This window comes from Oncorhynchus masou, chromosome 13 (genome assembly GCF_036934945.1).
Source record: "Oncorhynchus masou masou isolate Uvic2021 chromosome 13, UVic_Omas_1.1, whole genome shotgun sequence".
NCBI classification, from domain to species: Eukaryota; Metazoa; Chordata; class Actinopteri; order Salmoniformes; family Salmonidae; genus Oncorhynchus; species Oncorhynchus masou.
In genome coordinates, this window is record NC_088224.1 from 37,651,305 (window position 1) to 37,675,747 (window position 24,443).

Below are 24,443 nucleotides of genomic sequence, written 5' to 3' on the forward strand. Positions count from 1 at the left end.
TGTGTGTGTGTGTGTGTGTGTGTGTGTGTGTGTGTGTGTGTGTGTGTGTGTGTGTGTGTGTGTGTGTGTGAGAGAGAGAGAGAGAGAGAGAGAGAGAGAGAGAGAGAGAGAGAGAGAGAGAGAGAGAGAGAGAGAGAGAGAGAGAGAGAGAGAGAGAGAGAGAGAGAGAGAGAGAGAGAGAGAGAGAGAGAGAGAGAGAGAGAGAGAGAGAGAGAGAGAGAGAGAGAGAGAGAGAGAGAGATTTTGTTGTGATGTGAGGTTTGTCCTACATTTTGCCTCTTGGTAGGCCATCATTGTAAAGAAGAATTGACTTGCCTAGTTAAATCAAAGAAAATGTTCAAAAAGTGCTTCTGCTTCCACATAAATACATAGAATCAGTTGAAAAGAACACCCCATCATCCCCACTCACACAAAAAAGCTCATAAGTTAATGTCAGGCAAGACTGCGACCAGGTGGCAGTTCCACACGATTAAAGAGATACTTTGGGATTCTGGCAATGCTAGCACATACCCATAGACTTCCAGTCATTGCGCTAACGCTGTATAACGCTTTCGGTTTCGTGGCTCCCGAGGGGCGCAGAGGTCTCAGGCAGTGCATCTCAGTGCTCGAGGTGTAACTAAAGAGAACCTGGTTCGAATCCAGCCTGTATCACAACCGGCCGTGATTGGGTGTCCCATAGGGCGTCGTCCGGGTTTGGCCAGTGTCATTGTGAATAAGAATTTGTTCTTAAACTGACTTGCCAGGGTTAAATGAAAAACGGATTTAGGATTAGCTCGCAAAACTTAACTTCCTTCATACTGGATACAGAGACATTTAAAATGGTATCCGTAAGTTCATCTGACTTTGTAGAAGTAGATAAAGGGCTTCATTGCCAAAATCCCGAAGTATCCCTTTAAGGCCTTACATGCCAGCTTCAGTACATCATTGCCGTCTGCCTCTTTGTCTCCCCTGCTGTTAAGCACTTTTATTGACAGGGGGACAAACTGATGTTTATAAAACTGTTCAGCCTGCATCTAGGCACCATATAACGCCTCATCTCTGGCATTAGCTGGAACTCTGCGTATGGGGTCCGATATGACCTTTCTTGGCTGTCTGATGACGGTCTCCTGGAAAATGAACCGGAGAGAGGAGGGAAGTGTCATGCCAATACTCTTCCCTGCTGTCTTGGTCAGTTTCAAGATTAAGGCTTTGAGCTGCACTGTTGTGTTAAACCTTATCCTGAAACAAGCATGACTGGGGAGAGAGTTGTCGAACATATTCAAACGAAAATGTATTAAGAATCTAGCACGGCCGCTAAAATGAATTTGAACAGATTTCTTTCCTCCGTTAAAAACAGAGGTAGGATATATTGTGGTTGCGTGTTCTATTGGATTCTGTTTTTAAAACACCTTCTCTTCATCCTCTATCCTCCGCCTCCTTCTTCACTCACTCCCATCTCCTTTTCCTCTGTATCTTCCTCCTCCCCCTCTTCTGTATCATTCTCCCCCCATTCTCTTGTTCTTCCTCCTCTTCTCCTCCTCCCCTTCAGACCTGGACTCGTCTGCAGAGGACCCCAGCTCTCCCAGGAGGAAGGCTGCCGCTCGGAGCCGTCTCTCCAGCTGCAGCTCGGAGCCCAACACACCAAAGAGCGAGGTCAAGTGTGAGGGGGACATCTTCACCTTCGACAGAGCTGGTATGTAGTGTGGAGTGTACGGAGGTCTGTTATAGGTGATGTCTTGTGTCCTAAATGGTGCCTTATGCAGTGCACTACTTTTGGCTAGGCCACTGTAGCTTTTTCCTTAGTTAGTTTTCCCTTCCTCCTCGCATTCTTTTCTCACTCATCAGTTTGGATTCCCCTCAGTGCCTCCTCTTTTCTCCATTCTTCTCATCCCTCCCTTCTCTCAATCACCACCCTCTCCTCTCACTCTCTCTTCATATTACTCATGCTTCTCAACTATCTCTCATCCCTCCCGGCTCTCAATCACCGTCATTTCTCTACCGTAGGCGCTGAGTCTGAGGATGTCCTGGGGGAGATGGACAAAGTGCCGTACTCCTCTCTCCGGAGGACTCTGGACCAGCGCAGGGCTCTCGTTATGCAGCTCTTCCAGGAACACGGCTTCTTCCCTTCAGGTAACCACCCGGCACCATCTGCTTCTCTCATTGGCTCATGTAGCCAAATTGTTGACTGTCATTGGTCACCTTGTATACAGATTTTGTGGTTGAGCAAGGCCAGATTACAACCAACTAGTCTCTGATACAACCAGGCAAAGGTTGCACTGCAATTATTTTTCTTCAGAGAGGGCTCATCTTCTTTCCCTCTCCTCTCGTCCTCTGCCCCCCCCCCCCATCTAGCTCAGGCCACTGCAGCCTTCCAGGCACGATACTCAGACACCTTCCCCACCAAACTGTGTCTGCAGCTGAAGATCAGGGAGGTGAGGCAGAAGATCATGCAGACAGCCACACCTGGAACCCCCGGAATCTCTGAGCCCGGCGGGTCAACAACAGGGGTCATGGGTTCAACGGACTCCGCCTCGGCCGCCATCGGCTCCTCCAATACCAACACTCGAGATGGTACAGGGACGGAGCCAGGAGAAAGAGGGCGGAGTCCCGAGGAGCCCAGGAACGTGGGCAAATTGTAGGAATGGAAAAAAAGGAGAAAAGCAAGAGAATAGAGAAGGTGGAGAGAAAGTGTCAAAAGACAGAGAGGAGTGTTGTTGTGTCCCACAGCATGTACATGTAGTAACAGGACATCAGTTTCACTTCGGCACAGTTCTGTACTGGCTGTACCCTCAGCACATTTGTAGTTTGACACAGAACATTCTGTGGTACACACCAGTGGAGGCTGGTGGGAGAAGCTATAGGAGAGGGGGATGGCTGGAATGGATTCATTGTAATGGCTGGAATGGAATAAAAGGAACGGAGTCAAGCACATGGTTTCCATATGTTTGACACCGTTCCATTTATTCCACTCCAGCCCTTACAACGAGCCCGTCCTCCTATAGCTCCCCCCCCCCCCCCACCAGCCTCCACTGGTACACACATTCTTACTGTCTCTCTCTCGTGCACACACACCCCACCAACTCAGACTGTTACTCTTGGGTGGCAGTCACGAGCACTGTCACACAGATGTACACAATGGCACTTTGTAACAATTTGTGCGGATTCAGTTTGCAGCCCTCTGTTGCCATTGACTTCCCTCCCTCCACTCCTCAGCACAGTGGTTGGGATGTATCCAATGTAACATCCACTGAAATTCCACAGCCCCTCTATGCTGCAACAACAGACAGCACTGAACTGGACACACACTGCACACACACAGTCTGCCAGTCAACTCAACACTCGCCTGACCAAGCCTTTGGCCTGCACAGTTTTTAGAGATTGGAGAAAGTGAGTCAACCATTGGCTCCCGAAAAAGGGAGGCTGGACTCAGCGTGACCATTGACCAATCCCTGGCCCAATCAGTAATCAACGTCACAGACAGGCTGAGTTCCTACTGGCTGGAGAGGATGTTGTATATTGAGGTTTCCCCCCTTGTGGATGCCGTTATGAGATATGAAATATGTAAAGATTGAAGGGTGATGCGTGACAAAGCAACAAACTCAACATTGGTTGGCTGTAAACGAGCACAGAGAAAGGCTGAACGAGACAAATCGTCCATTCATTGGTCAACTCAAGAGGCTGCGGATTCCACCAAGGAAGCCGGAAGCAGATGATGTGACATGGCTCACTTGGCTCCCAAGTGACAGTTGACAAGCAAAAGTAGATTTATAACCAACGTCTAGGAGTCACCCAGTGGATATGTTGCTTTATCTTGTATTGTTGCAGTGGAAATAACACGTTTTTTCTGTGGCCTGTTTTCTCTCTTGTGGCTCTCATTGGTGTTTCTCCAGCATAAACTTATATAAAAGGGGTTTGGAAACAGCCCACGCAACCCCTCTTCTAAATTTTACTTTGGGCCATTCCCCCTCTCCCATGACTGCTCAGTAGACACATAGAGGAGGGGGCAGGCAGTTTGTTTTTAAACGTTGAAATCAGGTGTTTGCACAATGTGTGGTCTTGTGACTGCAATTTAAATCAGGAAAGTATTATTTTTAGAGATTGTTTCTTAGAAATAACCTTGTTGTTCAATGTTATCAATCCCCCCTTCTTCCATTTGGAGCCCCTTTCCCCCTTGCTTCCTTTCCCTGCCCCTCTAACCAAGTGTTATTAGAAAGTGCCCTTAAGCACTGGTCCAGGGTCAGTTCTGTTACGTAGCTCAGGATAGCTCTGGTTAGAGTTTAGTTCAGGGAAAACAGATCCTAGACCAGCCCCGTAGGGCATTCTCTGGAGCCCTCTCTCTTCCCTCTCTGCCACTTTATTTTTTTCCTTATTAAATGGTGCAATAGGACATTTGGAATGGGTGGGTTATGTGGGTCTGTGCCATAGATATTTACAGTACAGTCAGAAGACCCATTCTAACAACTATGGCATAAGAAGAACTCTCTGAGATTGCTATATTTGAAGAGATAGAGCATAGCTAACTAACTAAAGTCAAAGACATTCAAATAGCACTTTTTGCCTCTTCACTTGTTTTGGGAAGAGTTGGGGTAGTTATGGGTGTACCTTTATTTCTCTGTATACAGTTGGATGTGTGAAAAATATCTATATTTCCATATGTGCATATAGATGTTGTGTGTGTGTTTGCGCACATGCATGTATGGACTCGGCCACAACCTTCACATACCATACAATAAGACATTATCAATCATATGTTATTCACATATACTGGAGGCAGTATTTTTTTTTACAGTCACCAGGACTATTATATGCCACCTTGACTGTTATATTAATGAGATAGTCCAAGATCAAACGCATAGAGTTTATCAAAGATTTGTTGAGTCTTGCAAAGGTGAGGCCTGAAATGATTCCATGAACATGCATGTGCGCACGCAAACACACAGACAGACATACACACACACACACACACACACGAATGCGTGTACACTGTATGATTGTGCTTAAAATAAACTCCATACCTTGGAGAAGGAATTTTAGAATGAGAGAGATGAGTGTGAGCTCATAAACAGGCATGTTGACCATGTGCAATATTTCTAAGCAAAATAAACAACTAAATATTGAAAATATTAAAAGACCTAACACAATTCCCTTGGTCTTTGACTTTGTTCTGAGTCAGATTAGTGAATGTGAGTGTGCTGGTTTGATGGAATCCATCTCTGTACAACTGACCCAAGATTCTAACGGAAGTAAGGTCGGTAATAACAAATAACTACTTTATCCTATGTAGATGTTATGCCTGAAGGTTGAGCGAGTACTGATACTTGAAATGATGACTGGAAGAGAATCTGAATTCAGAGAACGCGAACCTGTGACTCCCCCACACAGTCGACTATGGCTGCTTCCACGAAGTGAAATCCCCGGTATTTTGAGATTCCCTTTGTTGATTGATTTTCTATACACAAGTAGACATGTCACACCTGTCCATCAGTCATGTTAAAGTGGGATTACCTGCAATTACAATGTCAAGATCCTTCCTGCCAAGGCAGGTGGAGATATGAACTCAATCTCATGCTCATCCAAAACTTGGTGTACCAGACCATTCAGAGATCTTAGGCAGTGTGTTGATTTAAAGAACCAATACCTGGGTGACACTATTTGCTTGTCCTTTAGTTGACATCAGGCACTACATTTGAGTCACTTTCCACTTCTGACATCATTGTTGTGAACTGTGTATTTGCCTCTGAAACAGACACCTGGGTTCAAGGCCAGGTCAGGAAACCCCCGAATTTGCTACAATGGTGTGAGAAGTGAGAGGGCTCTGCTGTAAGGCCACCAGAGGCATGTGAAAGATATTGAAATAAATATTAAGGATTCTTTTTTTAAGTCTGCTATTTGGGATTATTTACCCCCCCATTGAAACCTTAACTATAACCCCATTTAAATGTAAAAATGGTTACAGTTAGGGTAGGGACGTCCAAAGGATGCCGGAAAGCAATGACCCTTGTTTTATGTGAAATTCTTACTCTCCTTTTATCTAAAACATAATGGGATTTGTAGTTTTCATGTCTCTACTCCCTTTCGTGTATACATTATTTTTACTGTCACGGTAGAAATCAAGAAATCCCAGACGGAAGCGCCACCTCTGGTGAAACTCAACACTGTTATTTTAGCAGTGTAGTTCTATGGGTATTTTCAAAGACAAGGGAACAGTCGTGAGCCACAGCCAAATCGAACTTCATTTCCCAGGAGAAAATGCAATTTGTCAGTATTGAGTACTGTCTACGAGCTCAGACAGGCAGTGCAAGGGAGGACTCATCGGAACGGTGTCAATTCTGTCTGTTTTACAACGATTATTGCATTTGCAGTCAAAAGAGGCAACATTTAAACTCACTTGGTGTGAATCCCTAGCCCCCCGCCCGCTACCCTTGCACAGAGATATGAGCGGCAGCGGGCGGCCCAGAACTAGCTCGTTTGCTGAGCCACAAGGTAATCCCGGAGCCGCTGCAGCATCCACCGGATCAGCCGCTGCGGTGGGGAGCAGCACAGGAAAGACCGGGGTCCAGCAGGCCTCGGGGAGCAGTTCGTCTGGATGCTCAAATTTAAAGCTGGCCAGTAAGTTTATTATGATGTGTTTTCTGAAAAATATTGCCTTGGATGATTGAAAGACACACATTGTAGCTACAGTCCAGTGTCGTAGCGAATGTGGTCAATTTTGCACGATTTCCAGGGCGAACATTGTTGTTGTAACGTTAGTTTAAAAAAAAACGAGTTAGCTAGTTAACTGCCTTGATTAACTGTCGTTGTCTGAACGGTTGAGTTGTCAGTTAGCAAACTAGTTACTGTAACTTGCTAACCCACGCCAAAAACTAAGTAATTCGCGTTAGCTAGCTAGCTTGCTAGGTCTAGATTAGTTATACTAAACAAAAATATTAATGTAAAAATGTCAAAGATTTTAATGAGCTGCAATTCATATGATTGAGGAAATCAGTCCATTGACAAATTCAATAGGCCCTAATCTATGGATTTCACATGACTGGGAATATAGATATGCATTTGTTGGTCACAGATACCTTTAAAAAATGGGCCTCAGGATCTTGTCATGGTATTTATGTGCATTCAAATTGCCATCGATAACATGTAATTGTGTTCGTTGTCCGAAGCTTATGCCTGCACATACCATAACCCCACCACCACGGGGCACTCTGTTCACAACATTGACATCAGCATCAGTATGGCCCATACGACGTGGTATGCGGATGTGAGGCTAGTTGGGCAAACAGTCGAATTCTCTAAATCGAAGTTGTAGGCTGCTTATAGTAGATCTCTAGGTGGACATGTCTGTCAGCATGCCAATTGCACGCTCTCTCAACTTGAGACAACTGTACATTGGCCTTTTATTGTCCCCAGCACAAGGTGCACCTGTGTACTGATCGTGCTGTTTAATCAGGATCATGATATGCCACACCGGTCAGGTGAAAGGAGAAATGCTCACTAACAGGGATGTAAACACATGTTGTGCACAACATTTGAGGATGTGTGTATGAAACATTTCTGGGCTCTTTTATTTCAGCCCAGGAAAGATGGAACCAACACTTTACATGTTGCGTTTATATTTTTGTTCCGTGTAATGACCTCGCGGTACCATACTGTAACGCTAGCTAAATATAAAGAAAGCATAAGCAACATAAACAACCTTAGCTACGTGTGCTAAGGCATGCCAGCTAACTTGTAAGCAGCAGCTATAGCAGATGGATAACTAGCATCTCAGATGGGATTTAGATGGCTATGTGGTAACGTTAACTAGTTTACAAGGAGATTCAATCTAGTTAGCTACAGTAGTAGTGATTTTTATGTTTTATCAAGCAAACGAATCAGTGATAACTAGCTAGTTCAAACAATTCTTTACTTAACGAGCTAGTTACGTGACACTACAAACGACAGTATAATAAATATTGCATAGGCAAGGTAGCCTAATTGTTTGTTCATAGGTAGCCTAATTGTTTGTTCATAACGGCTGACAAGTAAGCTAGCCAGAAAACAACTAGCTTTGTGCTTCCCAACACTGATTCATGTTAAGCACACCCTTACCTATTGTTCAAATGAGGTCGATAGTGGACACATATCTATCCAGTATCTCAGATAAGTAACCAGCCTAGAAAGAAATCTCTAGTTATACAGTGACTGTTAACAGGTGATACAGAACTTGATCAAAAGTGGTGAAACATGTAACTACTAGCCAGCTGTATAATATATTATGAGCTAGTAATTCTCCAAGAAGTAGGCTAGTAGATAGATATACAGAAGGAAGATGACAAGCTGAAATACTTGCTTACATAGCACATCAACAACTTCCATGTGTCCTTTGCACATGTTTTTTTTTGTTAGAGCATGTTTCCACTTTGTGCCTTGTAGTGGACATTGGAATTGGATGGCTTTATCCACCATGATGATCAACGTTTGTCATGCAGAGTACATTTTGTTGGCTGTGGATCTGACTTTTCCCAGACCTTCTTCCCCCTGACTAAAGGTCTCGAAGCTTCAGCGTATGTGCAGATCACGTTCTGCACGTGTGTCTTTACTGCACAGATTTGTGGTCCCTTGCACATTTCTCACTGTCAATGGTGAATGATCATTTTTCAAGTTTTACTGGTGAAATGTCCGTATGCGTTTAGATCTCCCTGAGTTAGTGTTATTTTCGCAGTAGCCTGCAGTGTTGTTTTGAGTGATGTACAGTGAGCGAATTTTGCCTGTCTTACAGTAACGTTATACTATGCTATTATATTCGGTTCTGTTAGTATTCTACCTATCATTGTGTGATCTTGCAGACATTGATTCAGCTTTTATCCATATTTTATTAAATGACCTCCATTTGCCAAAGTAGCCTGTTCTCTACGGCTAGAGCAGAGACTGTGTGTAAAGTAGAGAATAAACACATGCACAGAAGCTTTGGGATCTTTAGTCCGGAGGAAACAAGTTCTGGGGCAAGCCTGATCTGCAGCCACATCGTATTATATGTGATGATGAAAGTTGGAGCTCAAACCTAATGGTATAAGTAACTCTTGGTGAAACACTAAGCAAAGATGTGGACAACAGGACATGCTGATGCTTTTGAAATGGTGAAGTGGCGTTCCAAATGATGACCGGTCTCCTTTTTTGTCAATGTTTTTTCATGCTTCATGTGGGACAAGTCATTAAGATTTCTGTGGTTTGGATTTGACACTAGCAAGAATATAGGCTACTGGTCTAGCCGTTGATTGCGTTTGACTAAATGAACCAAAGTTGAATTTTGTCTCAGATCTCTGGTATTTATTGCACAAGTTCACAGGTCCATAAATTCAACCATTTCTTTAAAAACAACTCCCTCTATTTCTGCACATGAGGGTGTGGAATTGATACACCTGGACATGTCATTCTGCAGGAGCACACTGTATTATGTCATCACCATGGTGATTGTGCACACACACACATCATTTGTTTGTGGGAGGCTGAGTGATCTGAGCAGAGTTAGAGCGGGGTCATTCTCCGTGCAAAGTGCTAAGGTCTCCAGTTCAACCAGCCAACTGGCCCTGCCCTGTCCTCATACAGGGAATGAATCTCACATGAAGTAGGCCTGCCTCAGAACTCTCTGTCCCAGGCCACCAAACACACAGTTGTTTGAGGTGGCCTGTAGGTAACTGTTGTTTTGAGTTCAAGTGTATTGGATGAGATCGATGATGAGCCTATTGGAGGATCGCAAGTCTCGTGTTCCTTAGGTCAAATGATGTTCAAAGGAGCACAAAATAGCCCTGTTCGTTCTCCAACAAGGCAGGCGGCTACTGTAGTGGTTACACAACCACAAGTTAGTTAATAACACGAGCCCTGGGTTGAGTTCAGTAGGACATTCAGTAACTCATTTTTCAACGACAAATAATTTTATTGAAACAAGTCTAGATGGTATTTCACCCACTTTAAAAAAAAATCTCCTTACTTAACATGACTCTGTAGGCCTATTGTCTATGCTGAGCAATTGCTTACTCTGCCTGTTTTGGCTATGTAAAGGCCTATTATCATTGGCCCTAAATGCTGTCAATGCCATAAGTCTCAGAAATGTATTTGTTAAGAGTAGGACATTTTCAGACTTTTTATTGAATAGACAGGGCGTCTAGAAGTAAGGAAGTCAGTGAGGGTATGTGACAAAGTAGCGGTGGGTAGAGCATTCCGACCCATGCCGTCACGCTGTTGAAGGCGGGGATGTTAACCACTACACCACCCCAGGCCAAAAATGTCAATACACTTGAGCCCTTGTTTACGTAGAAATTAACCATATATTAGCAACAATTTCCTTGGTCATGTTCATTATGTCACACCGTTAGCAAAACAGCTTTTCTTAGAGTTCAGATAATAGGCCTACAACCCCGTTTTGGTCTGTTTTCTTCAGTTTTGTACCTACTGAACAAAACCCTCTTAATCTCCTCTATTTCAAATCTGAAAAGAGGACTATTTTTTTTTTTGACACAACTTGTGTCCTTGTTTCCCAGGGGACAGTGGAAAGGTGACTACGGTGGTGGCCACATCTGGGCAGGGTCCCGACCGCCCACAGGAGGTGTCCTATACGGACATCAAGGTGATCGGGAATGGCTCTTTCGGTGTGGTGTACCAGGCACGTCTCATCGACAGCCAGGAGATGGTGGCCATAAAGAAGGTGCTGCAGGATAAGAGGTTCAAGGTATGGCGGCCAGTCTCTTGGAGAAATACATCCTTGTTGTCACCCAGAGTCACATTTGTTTATTTTCAAATCTGTAGCACATAATTTACAGTGCATTTGGAAAGTATTCAGACACCTGCATTTCCATATTTTTTTAAAATAATGTTGTTGTTTTTTCTCTTCCATTTACACACAATACCCCATAATGACAAATGAAAACTGTTTTAAAAAAACAGGAACACGTTATCTACATAAGTATTCAGACCATTTGCTATGAGACTCGAAATTGAGCTCAGGTGCATCCTGTTGCCATTGATCATGCTTGAGATGTTTCTACAACTTGATTGGAGTCCACCTGTCATAAATTCAATTGATTGAACATGATTTGGAAAGGCACACACCTGTTTATATAAGGTCCCACAGTTGACAGTGCATGTCAGAGCAAAAAGCCACGAGGTCGAACAAATTGTCCATAGAGTTCTGAGACAGGATTTTATCAAGCATTGAAGGGCCTCATCATCTCCATCGTTCTGGAAGAAGTTTGGAACCACCAAGAGTCTTCCTAGAGCTGGCCGCCCGGCCAAACTGAGCAATCGGGGGAGAAGGGCCTTGGTCAGAGAGGTGACCAAGAACCCAATGGTCGCTCTGACAGAGCTCCAGAGTTCCTCTGTGGAGATAGGAGAACCTTCCAGAAGGACAACCATGTCTACAACACTCCACCAATCAGGCCTTTCATGGTAGAGTGGCCAGACAGAAGCCATTCCTCAGTAAAAGGCACATGAATGCCTGCTTGGAGTTTGCCAAAAGGCACCTAAAGGACTCTCAGACAATGAGAAACAAGATTCTCTGGTCTGATGAAACCAAGATTGAACTCTTTAACCTGTATGCCAAGCGTCACGTCTGGAGGAAACCTGGCACCATCCCAACGGTGAAGCATGGTGGTGGCAGCATCATACTGCTGGGATCTTTTTGAGCAGCAGGGACTGGGAGACGAGTCAGAATCGAGTGAAAGATGAACTGAGCAAAGTACGGAGAGATCCTTGACGAAAACCTGCTCCAGAGTGCTCAGGGTCTGACTGGGGTGATGATTCACCTTCCAACAGGACAACAACCCTAACATACTGCCAAGACAACGCAGGCGTGGCTTCGGGACAAATCTCTGAATGTCCTTGAGTGGCCCAGCCAGAGCCCGGACTTGAACCCCATCGAACATCTCTGGAGACCTGAAAATAGCTGGGCAGCGACACTCCCCATCCAACCTGACAGTGCTTGAGAGGATCTGCAGAGAAGAATGGGAGACACTCCAAATACCGGTGTGGAATGTTGTCCCACTCTTCTTCAATGGTTGTGTGAAGTTGTTGGATATTGGCGGGAACTGGAACACGCTGTCGATCCAAATCATCACGAACATGCGCAATGGCTGACATGTTTGGTGAGTATGCAGGCCATGGAAGAACTCAAATAAAATTGTATTGGTCACATACACATGGTTAGCAGATGTTAATGTGAGTGTAGTGAAATTCTTCTAGTTCCGACTGTGCAGTACCATCTAACACGTAATCTAACAATTCCACAACTACCTAATACGCAATAATGATGCAATGTTTAGTGGGGGGAGTCTCTTTATCAAAGTGGGGTTTGCATATTACCATAGGTGAAACCATGTTTTTGTCTGAATGCAGCTGTATGGACCCTCTGGGAAGAATCAACTTGGTTAAGCTTCTATAGTGTCTGTAGAGTTTGTTTTTTTTAGTCTGAAAATTAGAACCTAACAGTACATATGGATGACCGAGCGGCATAGGCAAGATGCAATAGATTGGTAACCGGGACATTTATAGCGTCCAGGAATTGTGTACAGATCCTTGCAATATGGGGACCTGCATTATCATGCTGAAACATGGGCACAATGGGCCTCAGGATCTCGTCACGGTATCTCTGTGCATTCAAATTGTCATAAAATAAAATGCAATTGTGTTCGTTGTCCGTAGCCCATGCCGTAACTCCACCGCCACCATGGGGCACTCTGTTCACAACGATGACATCAGCAAACCACTCGCCCGCACGACGTCATACACGTGGTCTGCCAAATTTTCTAGAACGATGTTGGAGGCAGCTTATGATAGCGAAATGAACATTCAATTCTCTGGCAGCAGCTCTAGTGGACATAAATGCAGTCAGCATGCCAATTGCATGCTCCCTCAACTTGTGACATCTTTGGCATTATGTGGTGACAACTTCATGATCATGCTGTTTAATCCGTTTCTTGATATGGCACACCTGTATGTCTTGGTGAAGTAAAAATGCTCACTAACAGGGATAAACAAATTTGTGCACAACATTTTAGAGAATTTTTGTTGTTGTTGTGTGTATGGAACATTTCTAGGATATTTTAGTTCACCTCCTGAAACATTGGCCCGACACTTTTTACATGTTGTTTATATTTTTGGTCAGTGTGTATGTGTATATATCAAAAGTTTGGACACACCTACTCATTCAAGTGTTTTTCTTTATTTGTACTATTTTCTACATTGTAGAATAGTGAAGACATCAAAACTATGAAATAACACAGAATCATGTAGTAACCAAAAGTGTTAAACAAATCCAAATATATGTTTGTTTCTTCAAAGTAGCCACCTTTTGCCTTGACAGCTTTGCACACACTTGGCATTCTCTCAACCGGCTTCATGAGGTAGTCACCTGAAATGCATTTCAATGAACAGATGTGCCTTGTTAAAAGTTCATTTGTGGAATTTCTTTCCTTAATGCGTTTGAGCCAATCAGTTGTGGTGTGACAAGGTAGAGGTGGTATACAGAAGATAGCCCTATTATGGCAAGAACAGCTCAAATAAGCAAAGAGAAACAGCAGTATCATTACTTTGACTGACCTTCATGTCTTAATGTGGAAAATTTCAAGATAAAAAAAAAAAAAGTTTATTCAAGTGCCGTCGCAAAAACCATCAAGCGCTATGATGAAACTGTCTCTCATGAGGACCGCCACAGGAGAGGAAGAACCAGAGTTACCTCTGCTGCAGAGGATAAGTTCATTAGAGTTACCAGCCTCAGAAATTGTAGCCCAAATAAATGCTGCAGAGTTCAAGTAACAGACACATCTCGACGTCAACTGTTCAGAGGAGACTGCGTGAATCAGGCCTTCATGGTCGAATTGCTGCAAATGAACAACTACTAAAGGACACCAATAAGAAGAGACTTGCTTGTGCCAAGAAACACGTTGAATGGACATTAGTTAGACAGGTGGAAACCTGTCCTTTTGGTCTGATGACTCCAAATTTGAGATTTTTGCTTCCAACCACCGTGTCTTTGTGAGACGCAGAGTAGGTGAACAGATCTCCACATGTGTGGTTCCCACCGTGAAGCACGGAGGAGGTGTGATGGTGTGGGGGTGCTTTGCTGGTGACACTGTCAAGGATTTATTTAGAATTCAAGGCACACTTAACCAGCATGACTATCACAGTATTCTGCAGCGATACGCCATCCCATCTGGTTTGCCCTTAGTCCCACTATCATTTGTTTTTCAACAGGACAATGACCCAAAACACACCTCCAGGCTGTGGAAGGGCTATTTGACCAAGGAGTGCTGCATCAGATGACCTGGCCTCCACAATCACCAGACCTCAACCCAATTGAGATGGTTTGGGATGAGTTGGACCGCAGAGTGAAGGAAAAGCAGTCAACAAGTGCTCAGTGGATGTGGGAACACCTTCAAGACTGTTAGAAAGTGTTCCGTGTGAAGCTGGTTGAGAGAATGCCAAAAGTGTGCGAAGGTGTCAAGGCAAAGGGTGGCTACCTTTGAAGAATCTCAAATATATTTTGATTTGTTTAACACTTTTTTTTGGGGGGGGGTTCCATGATTCCATATGTGCTATTTCATAGTTTTGATGTCTTTGCCATTATTCTACAATGTGGAAAATAGTACAAAAATAAAGAAAAACCCTTGAATGAGAAGGTGTTCTAACTTTTGACTGGTACTCTATATAAATCTGTTTTTTTTTAACAGACCATAACTCTGAGTCTGCCTTGGGGGGTATTGCCATAGAAAATGTAGTATCGTGATACTGTATCATGGCAACACTAAATTGTCTTATCCTTTATGTCATGAGATGAGGAATATCCATTTTTGGATTGGTCTCGTAAATTCTTATAATGTTATGTGTAGGCTACTTTGTTTTTTTGAATACAGGACACACCTTTGTCATTTTAGAAGAAACATTTCCATATGACTGTGGGAGGAAATTTGTATTTGTAGCCTACATTTTTCTGTGACCGAAATGGACACTTTGCCTTCACCTTACTGAACAAACGCATATCCCACGCATTGTAAAGATCAATTCACTTACAGGGCAATTAGAAACCCTTTTCCACTGTTCAATTCCAGAACTGTTCTTTTGTTTAATACCTTTTCCTATGCAGAACCGAGAGCTACAGATCATGCGAAAGTTGGACCACTGCAATATAGTGAGGCTGCGCTTCTTCTTCTACTCTAGTGGAGAAAAGGTAGGTTGCCATCCGTTGTTTCTGGCACACCTTAATGCAGAAATGAGAATGCTGAGGACCTGAATGGTCTGTTTCCTCTTCATACGAGTCCCACTACAAAGTTGGGATTTTCAAAACGCATGAATAACTTGAGTACATATCGAGTTATGACTGTTGCAGTCATTTGGCGTATAATGATTGTCAGTTCTCTTCTCTCTCCCCCTATACAGAAGGATGAGGTGTATCTCAACCTGGTGCTGGACTTTGTCCCGGAGACCGTGTACAGGGTGGCCCGGCATTTCAACAAGGCCAAAAGCATCATTCCTATCATTTACGTCAAGGTAAACTCCCTCCCTTTCTCTTTCATTGTCCAACTTTCGCTTGCCTCAACATCTTTTCATTAGACTTTGATTGTCTAGTTCATAGTTGAATGACTTATACTATACTTAGTTTTTTACTCTCCCAAACAGGCTTAGCATTGACACAAAATAACCCACCTTATTGATTTGTTTATGGTTCTAATTGGTCTACGTCGGCCATTTTGTGTCTCCTTAGGTGTACATGTACCAGCTTTTTCGCAGCCTGGCCTATATCCATTCCCAGGGTGTCTGCCATCGAGACATCAAACCCCAGAACCTGCTGGTGGACCCTGAAACTGCAATCCTAAAGCTCTGTGACTTTGGGAGGTAAGCTGGTCAGGTATTTCCCATTTCCCTCCACATAGACAGTGTTTTATATACTATTGAACCGAAATGATTGACTGGTACCGAAATATTGAAGTAAACCTGGGTCATATGTGTCCTGACTGAATGTGTTGAATAAATGGGCTCAACCAGACACAATGTGAAATGGATCTATGCCCTCCCTTGAACGGGGTTGTAACACTGATCCAGTTGTATCCTTAGTTATAATCTCCTACTCACACCCTTTTCATTGTGTATTTTGCACATATTACATCCATTGCTGTTACCGTGCAGACACAGGGCTGCTTTGCCCTGTCAATGGGTCAGGTGGTCTCATGTGGTCGGGTATAATCCTATACCACATGGTTAGACCTGCAGGGCTCAGTATTAGCCTCTACTGCTGAGCATCTACTGCTTATCTTACCAGCGACAACTGTTGCAGTGGGTAGAGATGAAAGTATTGTAACACGGCTGTATTAGAATAACCTAGACTCGGCTTAGAAGACTGCATTAGCTTAAGCTAGATTTAGGACTAGAATCTGTAACAGAGTGGATTGCGTTTTGTAGACCTTACCCTTTGCCAAAGCTTTCTTAAAAAATGTTGGGGCTTTAGGACAAATTGAGTTATTGCACAAGCGCACTTCACAGAGTAGGTGTTCCCTTATGCAAATATGCTAATAAATGCTAGAACGCACCAATAGGATCTCACTAGCTCGTGCTTGGCTCTGCCTATCTCCTTGCTTGTTCTTCCCACTATGATTCATTTGCTCCCATTGGAAACGACAGGTTCTGTTCTATCTTGGGTTAGTTATAAAAAGTATTTGGTATTAGCCTAACCTAGACTTAGCTTAGGAGACTGTATTAGCCTCCTTACCTAGACTTAGCTTAGGAGACTGTATTAGCCTCCTTACCTAGACTTAGCTTAGGAGACTGTATTAGCCTCCTTACCTAGACTTAGCTTAGGAGACTGTATTAGCCTCCTAACCTAGACTTAGCTTAGGAGACTGTATTAGCCTCATAACCTAGACTTAGCTTAGGAGACTGTATTAGCCTAACCTAGACTTAGCTTAGAATACTATATTAGCCTAACCTAGATTTAGCTTTGAAGACTATTAGTCTAACCTTCAACCTCTGCGGTTTACCCTACCTTCAGCGCGAAGCAGCTGATTCGCGGGGAGCCCAATGTGTCGTACATCTGCTCGCGGTACTACCGCGCCCCAGAGCTCATCTTCGGCGCCACCGACTACACGGCCAACATCGACATCTGGTCGGCGGGCTGCGTGCTGGCCGAACTGCTACTGGGACAGCCCATCTTCCCCGGGGACAGCGGAGTGGACCAGCTAGTGGAGATCATCAAGGTGAGTAAATAGGAGGAATGTGTGTTTGTATGTGGTTTACACTACAGGGACAAAATACCTGCCATTCTGATTGCATACCAACATTAGGAGGACATTTGACTAATGAGAATGTTATGTGTGAGTGGTGGGGGAAAGCAAGGGGAGTAATAATCAGTGATATAATTAAACAATAAGGCGCGCGTTGCATCGTGCCTCAGAACAGCCCCACGGCCGTCAGCCAATCAGCATTCAGGGCTCGAACCACCCAGTTTATAATAATCAGTGACGTGGGGAGATTCAAAATGACAACCATTGTACGCTACTAACTGTGTACTTGTATGTCTGCTACTCAGGTTTTGGGAACTCCGACACGGGAACAGATCCGAGAAATGAACCCCAACTACACAGAGTTCAAATTCCCCCAAATCAAAGCACATCCCTGGACAAAGGTAAATGGTTCTAAAAAAATAAATAGTTATGTCAACCAGGTTATGTTTTTGTCTTTCAACTAACGTCTTTATTTTTTTCTGAGACTGTTTCATGTTGTGTGTGTGTGTGTGTGTGTGTGTACTTGTACCTCCTCTCGCAGGTGTTTAAGCCTCGCTCCCCTCCGGAGGCCGTCGCCCTGTGCTCGCGCCTGCTGGAGTACACCCCGGTCACCCGCTTTTCACCCCTGGAGGCCTGCGCTCACGCCTTCTTCGACGAGCTGCGCCAGCCCAACGCCCGGCTGCCTAGCGGCCGACAGCTGCCCCTGCTCTTCAACTTCAGCACCACCGGTCTGTACACCATGTTGACACCCTGACCTTTTTTGTAACCCAAAAGTGGTTGATTCAATTAAAATTCAGGGAATCAATTGAAACTCCCAGTCAATAATTGAGATGGACCTGACCCATGCATATAGTCTGCATGTCCTTTTAGGATATCTACAATAGAAAGTTTAGAAATATATTTGTTTGTTTTCCATGTGTAACGTTGTATAGCTATGTGTTGGTGTTTAAAATTGCCACAGTCTTGTACCAGTTCTTTCCTATAAATCTAATGCTTTTTCCTATCTTTCTTTTTCTCTCCTATCCTTCCAGAGCTGTCAATCCAGCCCCAACTGAACTCCACCCTAATTCCTCCTCATGCCCGCGCACAGTCCAGTTCATCTGGTACGACCCCCCCCCAATCCCAAACATAGTAATTGGCTACCCATGTCACTTCAGTGCCACACAGTGGATAGAGTAGCAGTCAATCATTCATTCCCGTATCTGCAGCTAGCGTCATGGAGTAGTAATTGGCTTGCAGACATGGGTTCGGTGGAGTTCTAGGCTAAATCCACATGAAATGAGGGAAATGGATAGTAAGATGACTGCTCTTACAAATGGGAAAAATAATGTCGCTTCCATTATCGCTTCAAATATTCTTTGTCCATGTTTCTGGTCATTGTAATCCTTTCTGTATAAGACAGCAGCCAACCAAAGGGGCACTAGCCTGAGAACCACACGTCTGTCTCCTTTGTTTCATTAACCACACCTTTGTGCATTGTAAATGTTTGTAGTCTTAAGGAGGTCCTCTATCTGGAAATCTGGAAAATGTTTTCTGATCCGTTTTAGTTGAGGTCTTACTACAATTTGGCTGCGTAATGGCATGTGTTTACAGTTTATACTTGACTAGCAAAATCAATCTGTTATACCCGTTCAAAATATCTAACACTGTCCTCTTCTCTACCACTTCTGTTCCTCTCTATCCCTCAGTAGATGGCTCTGGGTTAGACGGCTCCTCTCAGCACAGCTCAGTACCCGGATCACTCAACAACAGCACCTGAAACATCCCTGCAAACCCTCTGTCTGCCAGCCCCCCCCCCCCCCCGCACACACACTGTATTGCTTCTTTCTACTTCGCTGCTTGTTATTTCTCCCCATTGGTTACAAACATACCTTTTTGTACTGTACATACATGGAACAAACCATTTATAGCGTTAGAGGGTATCATTAGCTGACAAGGTAGTTTTGTTACATTCAATTGAAACTAGATCAGCACTACAGGCAGAATTCGACACTCTCTCACACACACACACACACTTTCTCATGTATTGATGACACCTTAAGTATTATTCCACTCTCTGGCTGCATCTCCTTTGGCCCAGCTCCCTCTTTCTCTCTGCCTGTTTATAACACTCATGTTCCTGCTGTTGAGGGTGGCATTTGAAGGTTCAGTAGGTGGGGCAGGTCCTCTCTCTATAATATTTTTTGATTTTTTTTTTTAAATTCTGTGTATTTATTTAACTGAAGACTTCATGAAGAGTTCTGCCACAACCACACAAATTCTACAGCAGTTTGTCTCTACAAGCTAGTTGACGTGTTTCCCTGTTACAGTCATTTGTAGACAAATGGGATAAAAGGGTTCTGGTTGCCAGATGGAGGGAGGAAGATGCTGTGTTTGTTTTAATACTTTTTATAAAATTATATTTAAAAATATGAAATGACAGCTGCTTATTTTTATTTTTTTCATTTTTATTTTTTTTTTTGCTTCGAAGGCACTGTGAATTTTTACATGGAAAGGGGAGGGTTCAAGTTTATAATTGGTAGCCATACTTGTTAGCACATTTCCAGTGTGTGTGTGTTGAGGATCTGAAGGAAAGGGTTTGACAGATGGCGAGGCTGGTGGTGTTCCTGTAGAGACTGAGACATCCATAATTCACATCTGTGTAGCAGCATCTCTCCGACAGTCCCAAACTGAGCCTCCCTTTACTGTCCATGGGAAGACAACCATCTATAGGACCTTCATTCCTGTATTTAAGACTGCTGTGGTAGTGAAATGTCACCTTCCTACTTCAATATATGGCATACCATAAAAAAAATATTGTATGGTGAGGTTACATGTTTGATTTCAAAATCTGGTTCTGGCTAATTTGGCACTCATGCATTCATAGCATGAACTCTCCAGAACTCCTGATTTTTGTATTTTTTTTAAAAGTATATACACGCCGTGCTTGACGGCATGTATATAGAAAGGACTTTCACAGCACACTTGTTAGAATCTTTGTCAGTGTTGCACCCATCTAGATTGTAGAGGACCAAGGGATTATCAGCTATGGGTTCAGCCATGTGGACATACATGTATCCTACATGGAGTAGCTGACTCCAGTTTGGACATTTGAAACAGACCATGATTCCAGTTCTGTTAATTCTCAAATGGAGTCGAGGTCGTGTGTGTGTGTGTGTGTGAAGATGCGTACTCTGTTACTGGTGTAGTGTGGCCGATAGCGAGTTCATAGTAGCCCTACAGTCTTGTGCTTGTGGGAGTGAATGAGAATGAGTGAGAAATTGAAGCGGGTGAGGGAATGGCAGAGTTTTGTGTGTGTGTGATGATAATGTGTTGTTGTTCATGTGAATAATCGTACTCCGAATCCAATCTGCACCGTTTTGAAAAGCCAGTGTTGTAGATTTAGATCAGTTCTCAGTACTGACCACTTGAAAGCTTTCTAGTACAATTGTACCACCTCTACCACCCACTTGTAGAAACAACCGTCATGTGTGCTGACGTTGATTTAAAGAACACATTTTTCCTCTTATCTCTCTGAAACCATCTTCTTCCTAGCCCGGAATCCCAATTGATTTGCGTGAAATGGAGCATATTGGTTCTTCTCCCGCCCTGTAAATATCACCAACTTTTAATTTCCCCTCATTATTTTTATTACAGTGTTTTATTTTTCCGTTACCTGTTGAACTCGTCACGGACCACTTTCAGTTCCATTCAAAAGTCTGTAAATACAATCAGTTTCAATGGCCTGATTTCAAGATGTAAATACCCCCCCCCCCCCAAAAAAAAGACCACATTATCCCTCCCTGTTTGTTGATGTCTCTCTCTCCGTCTCTCTCTGGTCGCGCGCCTCCATAACGTGTGATTGTACTGTATCTCTCGGCTTTATTTATTACCTCACTTGGTGTTCTCGTGTAGGGAGAGGTTGAGGCACCGACTGTTTTGTGGGCATTATGTAGAATGTTCCAGAATACATGTACTGTACTTGGAACCCACGACATTGGTATGTTTAGAAAGTTGGACTGAAAATGTTTGGTTGGATATATCCAGGTTTGATCAGACTGTATCTGTGGTACGATTCCAACTAATACATTTCCCTGGGTTTTTTTTTTTTTATTATTATTTTTACCTTAAGTCACCTATGTTCTGACCTTTTGACAGGGAAATGTGATTGTGGGCTGTGAGTTTACCAGACAACCATTTGGCCAATGCACAGCCCCTGTACCCATTCATTACAATGGGCGCCCAATGTAAGAGATTTAAATTGTGTGAAAGTGTCATGTTGTACTGCAGAGAAGCCATAATAAATGTTTAAAAAAATACCCGCTGGATGTGAAGGGTAAACCTGAGGGCCTTGATGGCGACACGGGGTCGGATTGTGCAGCCAGCCTCCCTCCCCTGACAATGCCTACGCCCATCACGGACAATTCCGACTTGCTGCTTTCAAAATGTCAGCCACGGACAAAATGCAGCGACTTCAGTACGAACCAGTTATCACCCCCCCCCCCCTGTTCTGTGTGTTGATGTACATGCCTGTTTGCTGGTTTCATAACTAAATCTCAGCAGGATCAGGCTCCTAGCAAATTATACTAGAAGTACCCTGTTCTGTGTATAGCAAACCAAGTGAGGTCACTTTTTAATGTTCTGTGAGTAAAATTGTTACCAGTAATTTTTCATTCCAATCCTGTTTCTATTGTATCTTCCTGGTCAGGAGACCTGGTGTGCTTTTGGGACAGAGGGAAGGAGGGAGAGAACCCAACTGCCTGTTTTTGTCTGTATGAAATGAGCTCATTTAATAAAGTGATAACTCCTACGAGCCTTTGTTGTTATTGTGTCAGACATGTTTGAAACATCACTTTCACATGTCACCTTTTGGTAATTTTTGATAAAAGAACAAACATATCCTACAAATCCAGAAGTATTGATTGTTAAAAGACAGCAGCTCCAGTGGCAGTGTATTTCTGCATATGTACCATTTCATTATCAGTTATTTGTTTTTGGTCAACAACTACACATGTGCAGAGGTCCAACAATCGAACAGTGTTTATTAGGAATCGTGCTATGCAGCCACTTGGACCAACTCTTGCTGCAACCTCGACGAAGGGGTGGACATAAATGTAAATCTGGGACACTCAAATTAGTATGATCTGATGTCAGGGCTTTTTCTGGATCCAAATGGGGCTTAGGTGGCGGCTGTGGCCAATGGTGCGTTTGCCGACCAAATTATTTTGAGGTCCTCCTGTTGAACGCAGTGATAATTTTGCGGTTTTAATGCACATTTTCTGCAATTCTACACATTTTGCCATGGGGTTGAGAGAATTTGCAGTTTTAATACAAATTTCCTACAATTTTACATTAGGCTGAGATTGAAATGTGCAGTTGCAAAGCAAATGTCCTGCAATTCTACATTTCATGCCAGGGGCTGATAGAATTTGCTGTTTTAAAGCTAGTTTATTGCAATGCTATCGGAGTGTCTCAAACATAATGAAATCCATTGGGGTCCCATGCCATGACAAAATAATTCCCAAAATGATGCATTTATAAGTTTTGTTTATTTTCCCTGACTGTTTAGCTTTTATTTTAATGATGGTTAGTTCTCAGATCTTATTCAAAATATATTGATCTTTTCTACATTATCTGGTTATAGTTTAAGTTTACACTGAAAACATTTAACATCCCAAATGTTTTTTTTTTCCCAAAATAAAATGTATACAGGGCGGTGAAAAGGCATTATCCCCCTTTCAAATGTTCTCTGCTTATGCATACTTTTGATACTGAATGTTATCAAATCAAAAGTTAATATGGGTCCTGTGTGGCTCAGTCGGTAGAGCATGGCGCTTGCAACGCCAAGCGTCGTGGGTTCGATTCCCGCTGGGACCACCCATATGTAAAAGTAGTGGCCCCAGCCGACTTGTAAGTCGCTTTGGACAAAAGCGTCTGCTAAATGGGATATATTATTATTATTATTATATTAATATTGCATAAAGGGAACCTGAGTGAACAAATAACACAACAATGACACACTCATTTAATTGATTTAATAAACAAAGTTATGCAACACCCAATGCCACTGTGTGAAAAAGTAATTGCCCCCTTACACTCAATAATTGGTCGTGCCACCTTTAGCTGCAATGACTCCAACCAAACGTTTTGTGTAGTTGTTGATCAGTCTCTCACGTCTCTTCCATGTAGAACTGCTTAAACTCAGCGACATTTGTGGGTTTTCAAGCATTAACTGCTCATTTCAAGTCCTGCCACAACCTCTCAAGTGGAATTAGGACGAGTCAATTCCAAAACTTCAAAAGTGTTGCTTTTTAGCCGTTTTCATGTAGACTTGATTGTGTGTTTTGGATCATTGTGTTGCTGCATGACCCAGTTGCGCTTTAGCTTCAGCTCACAGACTGTTGGCCTGACATTCTCTTATCAGATTATCTGACACAGACCAGAATTCATGCTTCCTTGTATTAAGTCGTCTAGGTCCTGAGGAAGCCAACCATCACACTACCACCACCATGCTTGACTGTTGTCACTGTGGAATGCACTGTTTGGTTTTCGCCAGACATAATGGGACCCATGTCATCCAAAAAGTTATACTTCTGACTCATCGGTCCTATTATTATATTGACTTCTGTGATCGAAAAAGCCTTGGTTTCATGCATGTCAACATCAGAAGCCTCCTCCCTAAGTTTGTTTTACTCACTGCTTTAGCACACTCTGCTAACCCTGATGTCCTTACCGTGTCTGAATCCTGGCTTAGGAAGGCCACCAAAAATTCTGAGATTTCCATACCCAACTATAACATTTTCCGTCAAGATAGAACTGCCAAAGGGGGAGGAGTTGCAGTCTACTGCAGAGATAGCCTGCAAAGTAATGTCTTACTTTCCAGGTCCATACCCAAACAGTTCGAACTACTAACCTTAAAAATTACTCTCTCCAGAAATAAGTCTCTCACTGTTGCCGCCTGCTACCGACCCCCCTCAGCTCCCAGCTATGCCCTGGACACCATTTGTGAATTGATCGCCCCCCATCTAGCTTCAGAGTTTGTTCTGTTCGGTGACCTAAACTGGGATATGCTTAACACCCCGGCAGTCCTACAATTTAAGCTAGATGCCCTCAATCTCACACAAATCATCAAGGAACCCACCAGATACAACCCTAAATCTGTAAACAAGGGCACCCTCATAGACGTCATCCTGACCAACTGGCCCTCCAAATACACTTCCGCCATCTTCAACCAGGATCTCAGCG

At 43.4% G+C, this 24,443-nt stretch overlaps 2 protein-coding genes across 3 annotated transcripts in view; both read left to right on the top strand.

The window, feature by feature from the left end:
- Nucleotides 1-5,120, top strand: part of LOC135552241 (protein capicua homolog) — a 48,671-nt gene extending 43,551 nt beyond the window's left edge. The window contains 3 exon segments of the mRNA XM_064983743.1: nucleotides 1,529-1,672; nucleotides 1,984-2,109; nucleotides 2,332-5,120. Of these exon segments, the coding sequence (XP_064839815.1) occupies nucleotides 1,529-1,672; nucleotides 1,984-2,109; nucleotides 2,332-2,618 (557 nt within the window). The 3' untranslated portion in view covers nucleotides 2,619-5,120.
- Nucleotides 5,121-6,246: 1,126 nt separating this feature from the next.
- On the top strand, nucleotides 6,247-22,008 carry LOC135552242 (glycogen synthase kinase-3 beta-like). Of its 2 annotated transcripts, none has more exons than XM_064983745.1 (10): nucleotides 6,247-6,588; nucleotides 10,494-10,681; nucleotides 15,089-15,172; nucleotides 15,382-15,492; nucleotides 15,707-15,837; nucleotides 16,988-17,192; nucleotides 17,525-17,620; nucleotides 17,761-17,947; nucleotides 18,251-18,322; nucleotides 18,908-22,008. In XM_064983745.1, the coding sequence occupies exons 1-10, from the start codon at nucleotides 6,414-6,416 to the stop codon at nucleotides 18,976-18,978; spliced, it is 1,320 nt and encodes a 439-aa protein (XP_064839817.1). In that variant the 5' UTR covers nucleotides 6,247-6,413; the 3' UTR covers nucleotides 18,979-22,008. The 2 variants fall into 2 exon arrangements, with proteins under 2 accessions (XP_064839817.1, XP_064839818.1); XM_064983746.1 differs by having other exon boundaries at nucleotides 18,911-22,008.
- Nucleotides 22,009-24,443: the final 2,435 nt, after the last annotated feature.

Bases quoted from the DNA above. Each gene is read 5' to 3' on its own strand.
- LOC135552242 (XM_064983745.1), top strand. From the start codon at position 6,414: ATGAGCGGCAGCGGGCGGCCCAGAACTAGCTCGTTTGCTGAGCCACAA. The intron at 10,682-15,088 runs GTATGGCGGCCA...TTTCCTATGCAG, and splicing joins TGCAGGATAAGAGGTTCAAG to AACCGAGAGCTACAGATCAT. The intron at 18,323-18,907 runs GTACGACCCCCC...TCTATCCCTCAG, and splicing joins CGCACAGTCCAGTTCATCTG to TAGATGGCTCTGGGTTAGAC.